This window comes from Balearica regulorum, chromosome 5 (genome assembly GCF_011004875.1).
Source record: "Balearica regulorum gibbericeps isolate bBalReg1 chromosome 5, bBalReg1.pri, whole genome shotgun sequence".
Classification (NCBI taxonomy): Eukaryota; Metazoa; Chordata; class Aves; order Gruiformes; family Gruidae; genus Balearica; species Balearica regulorum.
In genome coordinates this window covers 2,316,182-2,330,499 of record NC_046188.1, presented here as the reverse complement: position 1 = coordinate 2,330,499, position 14,318 = coordinate 2,316,182, and the positions used below count along the sequence as shown (strand labels likewise).

At 54.6% G+C, this 14,318-nt stretch overlaps 1 protein-coding gene and 1 long non-coding RNA gene across 2 annotated transcripts in view; one reads left to right on the top strand and one right to left on the bottom strand.

Annotated features, from left to right (window-relative positions):
• Positions 1-13,461, bottom strand: part of LOC142601960 (uncharacterized) — a 41,078-nt gene extending 27,617 nt beyond the window's left edge. The window contains exon 1 of the long non-coding RNA XR_012835517.1: positions 13,359-13,461. This is a non-coding gene — a long non-coding RNA (uncharacterized LOC142601960). The remainder of the gene's footprint in view (positions 1-13,358) is intronic.
• Positions 13,284-14,318, top strand: part of MDGA2 (MAM domain containing glycosylphosphatidylinositol anchor 2) — a 383,424-nt gene continuing 382,389 nt past the window's right edge. The window contains exon 1 of the mRNA XM_075753135.1: positions 13,284-13,437. Coding sequence (XP_075609250.1) covers positions 13,365-13,437 — 73 coding nt within the window. The 5' untranslated portion in view covers positions 13,284-13,364. The remainder of the gene's footprint in view (positions 13,438-14,318) is intronic.

The window sequence follows — 14,318 nt, the reverse complement described above, 5'->3', positions numbered from 1 at the left end:
TGTTTATCCCCATCATTACGCTCTGAGCATAACAGGGATCTGAAGGTCATAGCCAGTGAAGCTATCACCGTGTGGGACAACACCCAGTCTAAACTTTCCCTGGCTCCTGTGTTACTCCCAACCAGCCTCCAGGATCATGCTCTTATCCCTCTGTTAGTGCCATGAATCCAGGGACACCATGAACCTTAAGGTGGCTTGGTAGAAACCAGGAAGACCCAACTGCAATTCTTTCACCTTTCTGGTGAAGGTGGTCCTTGGACTTGTCCTATGGCAGGAGGGGGTCTGGCAGGTGCTGCAGCCAGTGCCGGGCTCCTCGAAACTAACATCACTTGTAGCCAACCTGATCTGACCTCTCCTACAGAAAAACAACCTATAAAGCACCTGATGATGAAGACATAGCTGTCAAACATTTTGAGTGCTTGGGGACCAGCTCAGTGATGGCTAGAATAAAAATGGAGTAGACTTTATCCAGGTGCCTCTGTGAGTTTTTTTTTAATGGACTATGTACGAGGTCTAGGTTGGATGAATAATTAAGATGAAGAGGTTGAACCCTGAATCCATGTCCTGGTTTTGGCTGGGATAGAGTTAATTTTCTTCCCAGCAGCTGGTTAGTGCTGTGGTTTGGATTTAGGATGAGGATAATGTTGATAACACACTGATGTTTTAGTTGCTGTCAAGCAGTCAAGGACTTTTCAGCTTCTCACACTGCCCTGCCAACAAGAAGGTGGGGGGTGCCCAAAAAGCTGTCAGGGAGACACGGCCAGGACAGCTGACCCAACTGCCCAAAAGGATATTCCATACCATATGACGTCATGCTCATTATATAACTGGGGGTTGGCCAGAGGGTGGCGTGGCTCAGGAACTAGCTGAGCATCGGCTCTGGGTGGTGAGAAATTGTGCTGTGCACCACTTGTTTTGTGTATTCTTTTATCATTATTATTATTCTCTTCCTTTTCTGTCCTATTAAACTTCCTTTATCTCAGCCCACAAGTTTTATGTTTTTCAATTCTCTCCCCCACCCCACTGGCTGGGGAGGATTGAGTGAAGGGGTGCGTGGTTGGTTTTAGCTGCCTACCAGGTTAAACCACAAAAATCCATCACTTGAATCTCCATGAAAATCTTTGTGGCAGTTCGTGGCAACAGTTAGGGGCCGACTGAAGCAAGATATGAAAGGTGATGACAAAAGAGTCTTTGTGAGTTCATCAGTGAAAGTCACTCCCCAAAAGGGAATTATCTCCATTTATCAACATTTAGAAGAGGTTAATAGGGTGGGGATGCAAGCAAGCTCATTTCAGGAACCAGAGGATGAGAAGGCATACAGTTTCTCACAAGATGTGCTCCATCTTTCCTCTGCATTTGTACAGCCCTGAGCACAGGAGAGCAGTAGTCCAGGACAAGCTCCTGCTCAGGAGTGAACATGGCCTCATGCTCTCCATCTCTCCCAGCCATCCTCAGTTGGTGTCCACATATGGCTGGGAAATAAAGACATTTAAAGCCATTGCATCTCCTAGGCTTTCTTCTTTCAAGCTCGTCATGCTAATTTCTAGCCTCACGTGCCAGCCATGAGTCTTAGCTTAAAATCAAAGCATTTCCAAGCAGAGATTCTCAGGAGAGCCTCTGACAGAGGTGAAGCCATGTTTGCCTCTAGAAGAAGACTTCTCAGGCAAGTAAGCGCCTGGCACAGTTGTTGAAACCCTGGTTCTCTGGGGTTTCTAAGCGCTAATCAAGGCAGGCACAGATGTGCAGTTTGAGAGTCAAGAAAAAAAAAAAAAGATATCAAAATCCACAAGAAGACAGAGGTTCAAGGAGGGGCAGGTAATCAGGGACACACAAAGTGAGGTCCACAGCAGCAATACTTTCAGGTCTTGGTTTGACTGTTGTTCTTTTACATGAATAGCAATTACTGGGTCTGAGATATGCAAAGTATCCCCTGTTACTGCATTACTGCACTGCTGCCTGATGGGAGCTATCATTCTAAAGAGGATGATACCAAGTTGTGTATCCACACTTCTGAAAAATGTTTTTTCTTCCTTAAAGAATGATCTCTCTACCATAAGCAATTCAATATGCTTGTTTAGGTCCAGCTGAGAGTGGAGATCAGATTCAAAACTCTTGCTGTTTGGAAGAGGTGGCAAAGCATCACAGCCCCCACCTGGAGAGGTGCAGGAGCTTGTGGGTCAGTGGTGTAATGGAGGAGCTGCCAGAGGCGGTGGTCAGACTGTGTATTTGTCCTTGAGTGCAGGGTTTTCTGCCCTAAATTTCTTTTGCTTTGGTCAGTAGCAGTACAAAAGGAGGACCAAAAAAAAAAAAAAAAAAAGTAGTTTCTCATGGAGACTCATACAGAAAACCTGAGGCACACAACCCAGTGACAACACCAAACACATTATCCTTGGGGCCATGCAATGTTGTGGGTGGTGGCTGTCCCTGTGCAGCGTCACAAGGAGACATCTGGAGCAGTTCGGCCACTGGAGCACAGCAAGATGCTGCACAGCTCCAGGGCTGGTGCTCCACCTCCCGAAACAGACGCTGTGCACAGTGCACGTGTCCAAAACAGAGCTGGCACAAAACACAAAGCAGTTGTAACCGCTGTAACCCACCTCTCCAACACCACCAACTCAACACCCTCCAGAAGACAAGCATGAGGAAGCAAAGGGCATTGGCCTTGCCCAGACAGGACCACGTTCAGCCACGCACACCTCACCTCACTCTTGCCAGCAATATAACGCTGCGGGGGCGGCTGCTTTGCAGTGTAAACGATAACACGCTGATTTGCACCAGCTGGCAGGCTGGTCTCCTCAGTCAAAAATCTTCCAAACTCTAATGCAGTTACACAGTGTTCACCCTGCTGAAATTTCATTAACACTTTCTCCAGACACCTCTAAGCTCCCTGTCCACGGCCATGAATCATCAGCGATACTCGTAGTGTAATAGCCCAGCGAAAAATTAATTTGTTCACCTCCAGGTTCCTGGGAAGTGTGAGACTCGCAGAGCCGATCCCTTAGTGCCTTCCCAGGGGGTTTGATCCCCCGTGGCCCAGGAGCACCGCGTACGGAGGAAACCTGCCTGCGCCCTGGGGACAATGCCCAGCATCCCATCAGCTCCCCTCAAAGTCCCAAAACCGAATGAAAACAAGCGTGTTGTTTTTCACCCTTACCCACAGTGGGTTAAAAACCGCAGCGGGTTTCTCTGGAAGGGGAACTGCCTTCCTGCACGGATTTGGGGTGAGAAAGCAAAGCGGGAGCCCGTGGTGCTTCATTCCTCGGCCCGCGGCCAGCAGAGTGCACTCAAAGACATCCTCTGCTCGTGCAAACCTCTCCTGCTAATAAAATCCATCCTGTGTTTAATATGTAGTGGCTGTAGTGAGGAGCTACTGAAACTTAATTGTTTCCCCCTGCATTATGAAGAAGAATAGAGATGCTCCAATGGGATTTCATTTTATTCGGGGAAATAAACTCGGTCTGATTGTGTTACTTTAAATAATTCCCAGGATTCATTTCCATAGTGCAAAAGGGGCAACTTCACCAGCAGGAATGTTGTGTATTAATATTTCCCTTTAACTTAACAAGAATTCACATTTTTTTCTGCTGATAACGCACAAGACACTCATTATTTTTTGAATGTCAGCCTTATTGGCGTTATCTTTGTGCACTACTTGTTTGTAAAATAGCCAGGCTGTGGTAAGGACTGCATTTTTAGTATTTTGTTTATTATTGTCAGGATGTCCAACTTCTTCTGTTGCCTATAATTTGAAGCTTGTGGCCACAATGTAGCCAATACACTGAGCAGCCCCATTTGTCACTGGTTAATTAAATGTGACCCATTTCTTTCATGCTGTCCTTCCTCTCCACTCTGGGGAATTGCTGTTCACACGCCAGTCAGTGTTAGCGCAGCAGGGCAGAATATTATTTTCATTATTTGACACAATAGTGCGGCATTTTGCAGCCAAAACTCTGTGTGTGCATCCACACCAACAAGAACACGCACATCTTGCTGGTGCAAGAGTGTTGCTGTTGTAGGAAGCCAAAGCCGGACAGCGGATGTGTCTGAACACAGCGGGTTTAAGCAAATCCAGCTGGCCCATCCCTCCAGACACGATGCGTTGGTGTGGTGGATGGGACTGCTGAGGTTATGAGTATCTAAGAGGACTTTTCCTTTCCTCCTGGTCCAAGGAGATGGGGACCTAAAGTTGACTTACAGGTGGACTATGTGCAAGCAAGGAAAGCTGCCCCTGAGCAGCGGCACTGCGGCAGCGAGCTGTGTGCGGCCACCCACCCGGCTCTCCCTAGGGCTGCTCCTCCGAAACATAAATGTCCCTTCTGGCCACCCCAGGCCCAGCCCCGTGGGCACTGTGGGACCTGCTGCAAGGAGAGGTGCTGCTCCTTTGTAGCTCTGGGGGCAGCCAGCATCCACACGGCTGCTCTTCCCGGCTGGCAGATGGACCGAGAGGCAGGCAGACATCGTGTCTCACAGTCGAGCTTATATTTTTCTGCCAGTTTAACACAGGCCCTTCAGGAGGATGAAGGAAAACTGGTGGACCAAAGCAGGGCTTGTTTCAGTCACTCACAAGGAAAGGACCTGCAGGGTATTTTTTTTTTTTTTACCACGTTACAGATGGCATGCCTGGTGCTCGCTGCACAGCACAGCCCTGCTCCTCTGCAAGCCCCATCCCCGGCTCCGCTGCTCTGCCCATGACCACGAGCTGCAGCTCCTCGGAGAAACACGGTGGAGAGATGAAGCTTGTCAGCAAAGCAAACATTTTGTTAAGGGCTCGTAATGCCAGATAAGGGTAGGGATAAAATGTAGGTGGGACCATGAAGGCAAGGGCTGCTTAGAGGGCTTCCCTTTGCCGAGCAGGAACACCAGTAGATGTGAGTGCGGGAGCCTCCGACAAAGCCCGGCAAGCCCTAGCAAGCATCCAAGCATGTTTTCTCTAAGAAGAAGGGGGAAAAGCGCTGTAAGCCCTGGCCACCAACCTGTTACTCACTCATAGCAGATGACATGTATGTAGGCCTTCATTCATTCATTCATTCATTCGTTCCACCCCTACCCACCTCCAGAGATACAGGCATGGATCCAACTGGAGCACCCACACCACCAACATGCAGCCTTCTCCGGACAATACGACTGCTCGCCTTGGAACCCCGAACAGAGACCTGTCTCTCTTCACAAAGATGATGAAGAGCTCATGGGCATACAGCAACTGAGTTATCCAGGAAACAAATGCACAAAAAGCACCATATTTTAATTACACAGAATTGCTGTTTCAGGTGTTTTCCACTGTCCTCTGACTCACTGAACCCAGGAAGGCTCGCGCATGGTTTAGATGTTATTATTGTGTTTGTATACCCCTACAGCTTGATGCACATGAAAGCTTCAACTGCGCATCAGACTTTGAAGACAGTGGCAAAACCCTGTTCTCAGGGCAGGTATTAATGGATTCATTTGCAGTCTCTATGGCTTTATTTCTGAGACTGAGCAAGCGATGCATTACAGAAAGAGTGAAAGACCAGAAGGATGTTACATGGATTTGAACAATCTGTCCCAGGAGGGTAAACCTGAAGCTGCTCTGACAAGACATCCCCCCTCAGGGTGGTGTAAAACAAGCTGGACACGTGTGTACAGAGATGTCAAGGAGAGACAGACCAACGGATCACTGCTGCTCTCTTCCTGAACCACACGACGTTTGGACATTTGGAAATTGTCCCTCTAATCCAAACTATAAGTATATTCACCATACGATGACAGGTTCTTTGAAGAAAACAACCAGAAACACCCTCACGCCCCCAGCCCCGAGAGTGTCGTGCCTTCTTGCTGTTGCCTCCATCAGGGTACCAGGAGGAGGAGAGGGGTCTCTGCTTCGTGCCTGACTTCGGCTGGGCAGATCAGTTTGCTGCTTTCCACTTCTTTACTGAAAATCACTGGAAAGCAATATTTTGCCTCCTTGCTTGGGTTCTTGCTCCAGGGTTACAGTCCTGGAGAAGATGGAGCTTAATCTAGATTTTACTGGGCAGTGCCCAGCCCAGTGGATGGGCTCCCTCCGTGTAAGGCTGAAGGAGAAGAGGGCTGCAGCCGCTGCCATGGCACTTACCACGCAGTCACCTTTTCCAGCCATTCCTCTGGACCCACAGCAATAGCCCAGACAACAGATTTCGGCCATGAAGCCTCATGCAGACCATTGACTGACATTATCCTGGGGTGCATGGACACCAAAAGTACCCGCTTTTGATCTGAAAAAATGAGAAATCCACCAGAGAGAGTAAGCCCAAGGCACACAATAACATTTCACTTGGCCTTAGACCGATGTATCTCCCACCAGCAGCCCAAATTGTTTCATCCATGTAAATTCTTGGATGCCAGGAGGATTCTTCTCAATTCACACCAGTCCTGGAGAGCAGACCTAGCCTGAAATTAGGTAGTTTGATGTAATTTATAATAGTTCTGAGACTTAAACTGCTCCAGTGAAGATAACAGGTGTGTCTAAAGGGTCCGTCACACTTAGTTATTTATCTAATAACTCCATCCCTTGGAGGTTTGGCCCTAAACATTGTTAAATGAGCCTGTTTCAATTTTCAGAACAAACTACATCTTATCAAGAGAGCGTGAAAAGGCACAAGGCAGATGCTGCCGAAACCTTTGGAGGATCTGGGGCCGGCGCTTCAAACGGGCCTTGGGTGGCCGTTTTCATTCCCAGCGTCTGACCCGAAGGAGGGAAAGCCTCGCTGATACGGCACTGAAGCCCACGGGCTAAGAATAAAGGTGGGAAGAGCCCGTGCTGTCCAAAACGAAAGCATTTAGTGTTTGTGCTCTTGACTTATCCCTCTGCCAGTATGAAGGGTAGAGATTCAGTGTGTACGTGTGTCTGAGAGAAAAGTGAAAATTACATAAAAATAGAGGAACTCTCATCATGCTGCAACTGCAGAAACTGGAGTTTTAACAAAAAGACTATATACTGCAATGCACAAGCAGAGCTGACAGTCACCTCTTACGTGGCTATGGAGAAGAGCACCATTTTCACAGCAAGACACGCTCCAATTTTTGTGCCGCTTTATGACGGTTACGCCTGGCACCGCACCTCCAGATGCACTTCCATCAGAGCACGCTCGGTCACGGTCAGTCACTGTGGAACACTTCCTCGTGCACGGCTCACGCTGCCGAGCCCATCCCACACCACGAACACGGGGGTTAGATTGGCTTTGCGCCTTGGGCTGGGAGGTGGATGGGGGCAAGGCTCCTATCTGCTCCGCGAGTGCCCCTTGTTGGGCATTCCTACCTCTGCTTGTCCGTAATATCTCCACGTGTCCCTCTGGGAAGCAAACTCCTCCCCAGCCCAACAGAGAGAACCGTCATGCAAACAGGAAGGCTGGGAAATGCAATATCTGGCTTTGACGGAGTCACGCAATTCCTGTCTGGGTCACCCTCGAGGGACGGGCTCTGTGCCACCGCGGGGATCCCTGCTACACCTTTACGGGAACTCGAACAGTAAACGATCCAGGCTTGAATCGGGCACCTGACAAATACTTCCCTACCCCTTTTTGTAGATACTCATTCTAGGATGATTTGCTAATTATGTATAAGCTGTTCACGCTCTAAACGTGCCTCACATGACACACGCAGTCCCCACGAAATTACAACACAGATTTAAGTTATTTAGTTTTGCCTTAGTTTTGTTGGATGTTGGAAAACTCAAGCCAGTGTGACTGATAAGGAGGGACTAGAGTAACACGCACAACTCACCGACACCGCCAAATTACTCAGAATCTTAATGCTACTTAATGGTCTCCTTTAGTCAAATCTCAATTACTTGTAGACTTGCTTTCAACGAGAGAGAAAATAATTTGCTTCTGTCTGGTGTTGGATGAAATGAAAAAGCTGCTAAGAAAAGAGCTTCTAGAATAAATGGCTGCTGGAGTGTGGGAAGCATTAGAGTCCCAGAACTTTTGTTATTCAAGCAGTTAGCCTAATTCAGTTTGATTTATTTCATTTTATTTTATTTACCTCGCTCCCTCCTGCAACAGAGGGGCCCGTAACGCACGCTTGGTGCTACACACCACTGCGCAATCCTCTTGCTACGGAGAAATGCAAACCAGCCCACTGTGATGTGCTTCATCCGTGTTCCTGGGGGCAGAAGAGCACAGCCAGCTTCACTGACCCGGGAATATCTTGCGCCAAGCGGTGCAGCGGTATTGCTGGCAAGGCAGCGTTGCTCTCACGGGGCAGGTAATGCCCAGGCTGGAATGATGCCCCATGCCTGGCTGCAGACCCGTGTCGGGAGAAGGTGAGGGACTAATGCTGCCGTTACTTCCCACAGGGAAGTGCTGCAGTTAATTTCCGTGGGATCTGATGCCTTTTTATAATCAACACTGATGTTCTGATAGACCAAAGCATCGCTGTCCCAGCTGTGATAACTTACAGCTCCTTTAACTGTGAGGGCTGGCTAAAATTAAGCTAAGCAAGCAGTAAAAAACCTACTCCAGCATCTGCTACAAGACTATTTGCGTTTTTCCCTTTAATAAAAGTAAGAGCAACCTGATGCTTGCAGACGTCCTACAGAGTGGACAAAGTCAACTTTTCTTGGGTTCTTGGGCTATGCTCTGCTCGTGACTGAAACACCCGCTCAGCTCAGCGGAGCCCCGGCTGCACACAGATGTGCTCTGCAACGGATGGGTGCCAAAGCCCCCCGTTTCCTCCAAGGGACCCCAAGCACATGTCCAGGCAGCTGTGCTGGACGCTGCACATGCAGCCAGGCACCGTCCGCTGCTGGGCCGACCTTGCCGCCCTCCTGCTCTCCCAGCTCTTCGCCCCACGGACGCATTACCCGTCCGACACCTGGTCTCCTTGGGCAGCCTCTAAATACGCTTTGCCAGCGCTGGTGGGTCCCTCTGCATCGTCCGAGCAAAAGGAGAGTCCTCCTGTTTTTGGGAGCTGGCAGGGAGAAGGGGACAGTACTGAAACAGGAACTTGTTCTGGGGTTAAAAGTGACAGATGACCCTGGTGAGCCTTCTCAGTGATAAACAAAAGCTGTACAATGAACCTGCGGGTTCATTTGGATTTGCAGGCTGAAGTGGAGTACCCAGGTGGTCTGTGGGGACCTTCCTCGTGACACATTTTCGCTCCCCAAGCAAACCGCAAGTGCTGGAGCTGATGGAGCCCGGGCACAAACCCCAGTCCTGGCCCCAGGAACATCCCAAACGAGACCAGCTGAATGTCACAAGCCCCAGAACAACTTTCAGCCAGCTCATTTCAGTGGGGAGCAGCCCCACTGCTATTTAGTGTTGCCATAGAGAGCGATTTGGGAAAGTCAGCAAACTCGTCTGGCTGTCGGCCCTGACTTGGTGAGTTACTTTAATTCCTCCTTTGTCCTTCAGTAAACCACTGTCTAGCGAGATGGTTGGGTTTGGGTTCTCAGCTTAACATCATCAAGCAGATCTTAGCAGTAGCTGTAATGTTTAAACATTTAAGAACAAGATACTTTTAAAGCCGTGTCAGATAATACTATTCAGTGGAAATAATTTGGGCACTTATCCCACAGAGATTTATGCACCTGACTGTGAGTTATTTTCACGAATTTCAGTCGCAGTGCTTTTGTGTAAGGTTTACTAGGTGCCTTAGCCTCTGCGGCACCGAAGCCCGAACTGCCAAGAAAGTGTGCCAATGATGTGCTAACAAAACGCTGCGTCCCTTCTAATGGCAGTTCCAGAGGGTAGAGCAGCAGCCAGTTAATGACTGCAGCCTTCAGGATCAAATACCGTGTATCTGTGCTGTGGGGATCCTGGATTTAACCACGTAAGGGCTGGAAACAGGGTGAGAAAGGACCAACCCTTCTGGGGTTATTGATGTTCATCCTACAAAGTTGACAACAAGGTCCACGTTTCTCTTCCTTCCACCTCCACTTGAAGCATCTCCGAAAAGAAGGGGCAGGGCTGGACCTTGCATGGGGCTTTACAGGTGAACAAAACCACAAACTGTCCTCATAAGGTCAAAAGAGCTTTCAAAGTATGTCCATGTTCCATGCTGTGGGGCTGTTGGCCATAGGAGTAAGAAAGGAGACTGAGGGGAAAAAATAGCTGGGGAGGGGGAACGACCAGAGCCTTGGGTGCAGATCTGCGGTGGGTTGGGATGACCGCAGCCCAGAAGACGTGGCACAAGCTGTTGCTTTGAGGGCCAGTTCGGCACATGTGTGGCAGGAGGGAGAGACTGAAAGTAGAGAAAAGACAAAAGGCAATGGAAGGTTGAATGTAATCTATCGAAGGCCACATTGTGAATGCAACCTCAGGAGATCTACTGAGGCAGATTACCCCAAATTCTCTTTGCAGCTGAAAGACAGATAAAAAGGAGCATCAGATGGACCCAGAGGCCAACCAGTGAAGGTGATGAGATGAATTTGGATGGTTTCATGGAGGGAATAGCTTTGCTAAGCTCTGAGCAGTGCAATGGCAGCTGAGGCCCTCCCCCTTCATCCTTCAGCAGTGCCCAGGGCTCCTGGACCATTGGGTCTACTGAGCTGAACTTCCCTGGGACTTGCTGTGCAGGAGGGAGCTACAGCCCCCCGTCTCCCCTCACCCCTAGATGTCCCATCACTGAATAAATGGTGTCCATGTCTTGGCAGTCCTTCACCTCCTCTGGATAAGCAGCTCCACTACACCTGGAAGGCTTTCTGCACGTGGAGCAGGAGGAAAATTGAGTTGAATGGCCACTGTGCTGCCACATCCTGCAGTCGAGTAAGAAGCTGCTTGGCAAGAGTCTGCCGTTTCCTCCAGTACAGCACTGTGAGCGAGGAACCACACTGCTCTGGCTTCCATGGAGCAACCTTGGCTGACGCCCGCCCAGGGGCTGCACAAGATCTGTCCCGAGCAGTCGGTGTAGCTGGAGGAACTACCCTACGTTTGCTAGTGTCGCTGTCTGCCTTAGGAACGAAGCAACCACCACGTGGATTTTGGTGTGTGTCTATATACCAGCGTGGATCTCTGCAAGGCTTCCCAACCTTCAACCAACAGAGAAAACCTTCCCAAATCCCCCGCTGACCTGGTTTCCTATGGGGAGAGGAAACGGCCGCACGCAGGGTCAGCTCTGCGAACACGTCAAACCCTCTCTGCAGCCAGAGGCTGTGAGCGCGTCTGGAACGGCGCAGAACAGTGCGTCTCTTGGGGGACACACACACACACAATATTTTGAGCGCAATCACAGTGCAATCTAAGCACCATCCTCACAGGCTCCAGCTGGCAGCGGGTTGGTGATGGGCTCCAGCCAGTGCTGAGTGCCAGCCTGCGCTCCGCGGGCATGGGGCTGGCACAGGGGGGGCACTGCGCCTCTCCCTCCTTCCACCTCCCACTTCCTTACCAGGTCGGGAAGAGGGAGCAGCCCCAGCAAGGACCGAATCCGGCCCCTTGCATCTATCAGTGTATTTCCAAAGGATGAATTGGAATTGGATGGCTCCGAGCCTTTTGGGGATGGAAGCTCAAGAGCATTGGATCATCTCAGAAGGGCAGCAGTGAGGAGCTCAGCCCCTGTCGCCGGTGGCCTGGAGAGCGCTCAACAGCGCTAGAAGAGTCCAAGCCTTGTTAACAGTGTCCCGCCTCATGCCAGTGGGGTCACAAGAAACCCTGACAGCGCAATTGCTTCTTCCAGAGCATGTCACTTCGTCCTGGCCTTGAGCACTAATCCTTAATCGATGCGGGCAGAGGAGGAAGCTGAATGTAACTGTGTCCAAGGTGCCCAGGGCTTTGGTGCAATCCTTGAAGGAATCAAGCACGAAGGGGAGAGGACAGGGGCAGTCACTTCCCAACAGATCCTTGGTTTGCTCTGGTAAATTGGGGGCAAGAGATCTTCACCAGCGCAAGTGCCACGGCACCTCAAAATGTATGGACATCAGGCAGCCTGGGTGCAGCCTGGGAAGGTGCTGGGAGCCAGTGAGGTGTCTCGGATACTTGATGGAGGCCAAACATCGCTGAAGGGGAGGATGACCAGGTGAAAACCCAGCAGTGGGCAGTGGTTGGGGTGTGCTCAGCTGCATCGCTGCCCGCCAGACGCAGGGAGCAGCTTGTCCCCTTTGCGTCCCCTCCGTGTGTCGCCTCTTGTCACACCGGGGTGTGGGATCCCCCAGGCTGGAGACTGTCCTTAGCCCCCCGCCCTGGGGCACTCAACCTGGAGCAAGCACAGGGCGTTCAGTGAGCGGAGGCTGGGGAAAGCAGCGCTGCTGCCCCCCCCGGCACCCCACGAGTGTGTGTCACCAGTGGCGCAGATCACGGCTGGGAGGAGGTCTGAGCCCCGGGGTGCCCCCCCCGGGGGAGCGGGGCTGGAGGGGGGGAGGCAACGAGGGGACAGCAGGCTCACAGTGCGGCCGGGCCAGCCCGTCCCCCCCGGCGTACACAGCCAGGGATGGCGCTGGGCGCCCCGCACCGTCCTCACCGCGCAGCCCTGCGGAGCCAAACCGGTGTGACCGGTACCCAGCGCCGGGCGACGAGCAGCGGGGACACCGCACCGCCCCGCGCATCCCGGCTCCCTCCGGCTTGGCACCGCCCGCGGCCCTGCGCGCCCGGCGGCGGTGGCGGAGCCGCGGGGACACGGGAGGCGGCGGCGGCGGCGGCGGCGGCGGAGGAGGAGGAGGAGGCGGAGGAAGGCGCGCAGCAGCAAGCCACGCAGCTTTGACGTCGCCGGGCTGCGGCTCCCCGGCTCCGGCTGCCGGCACGTATAGCACAACGTGACGGCACACCGCCGCCCTCCATTCACACTCACCCTCACACGCTCGCACGCGCACAGGCAGCGCACACGCACCCACCGCACGGCACAGGGAAGCCCGCCGCGCCCCCCACCCCCCCCCCCCTCCGCTTCCCTCCCCCGCCATGGGCCCGGCCGCCGCTCCGCAGGCGCGGTGAGGGCAGCTCCCGGCGCGCAAGAGCAGGACACACCTCCGCGGCCCCGCGCCCTCCCCCGACGCCACCTCCGCGCCGCGCGGGGGGTCCCACGCACCATGCGGGGGCCGCGGCGCTGCGATGGCATCTGATGGCCGCGGGGCGCAGGCGGCTGCGGCGGCCCCGCGCGGCGCTCGGCGGCCCCGGGAAGCGGCGGCGGCGGCGGCCGGCGCCCTGAGGGGGCTGCCGCTCTGAGGGGGGTTCGCTCCGCACCGCTCCGCGCCGCCCGCTGCGCAGGAGGAGGAGGCGGAGGCGGAGGAGGAGGAGGACCGGAGCGGTGCCCGCCGCCTGCCCCCGCCGCCCTGCCTGCGCGGGCGTGCGCGGCTCGGCCGCAGCGGAGCGCGGGGCTCCGGCGGGCGCTGCGCTGCCTTACCCCCCCTCCCCGTTCCCCCGTTCCCCGTCCCCCGTCCCCCGTCCCCCCCCCGCCGGGCTGGATATGTGGATGCTCACGTGAAGATGGATGTAGCGATCGGGCTGCTGGGGCTGCTGACGGTTCTGCTGGAGGGCAGCTCCGGGCAAGGGGTGTACGGTGAGTGCGGGGCGCGGCGTGACCTTGTCGCGATTGTCGCCGGGGCGGGAGGGAAAGGGAGGGTCGCCCCCCCACCCCGGGGCCGCGGGGGCGGCGGGGTTCCGCTGCGCGCCGCGGGAGCCGGCGGAGGCAGAGCGGAGTCAGCGCCGTTGCCATGAGACGCTGACATTGCGCGGCGAAACCCGGGGGGAGGTCGGGGAGGGGGCGCGGGGGGGGGCTCCGGGGGGGCTCCGGCCGGTGCCTGCCCGACCCGGCCGCTGCTGCGGAGCGGGTGGGCGCCGCCGCCACGGGGCTTCTCCGCGCCCGCGGAGCGCCGCGGGGCCCGCCCGGGGGCCGCCGCACTTGTTAGCAGCGGCGCTGCCGCCCGCCCGCGGCCGCGGAGCGAGGGGCGGGGGCGAACCGCAAACTTCCCGGTGCTCCGCCGGGGGCGCGCAGTCCCCGCGGCCGAGCGGTGCGGGCGGCTCCGCGGGCGGGCGCGCAGGGGAAGCGCCCCGCGGCCCCGCTCCCCCGGCCTCCCCCCCCCCCCCCCCGGCGGTGACTTGCAGATCACCGGCGGGGGGGCTCCGCGGAGCGGGGCGGCCGGGGCCGAGCTGGCGGCACCCCCTGACCCCCTTTCAGCGTCTGGGTCCTGGGCGCTGGGGCCGCGGGTCTTGTTGCTTCCCACCCGCCGCCCAGCTTGGCCCCGTTTCGGCGAAGCTCGGAGCAGAGCGGCGGGGAGAAGCGGGCGCCTCGCCGGACCGCGGTGCTGCGCGCCGGCGACGCCGCCCGGTGCGCTGTCCCGGCCGGCCCCGGTGATGCCCCGTCCCCGGCGATGCCCCGTCCCCGGCGATGCCCCGTCCCCGGCGCTGCCCCGAGCCGGGTGATGCCCCGAGCCGGGTGAT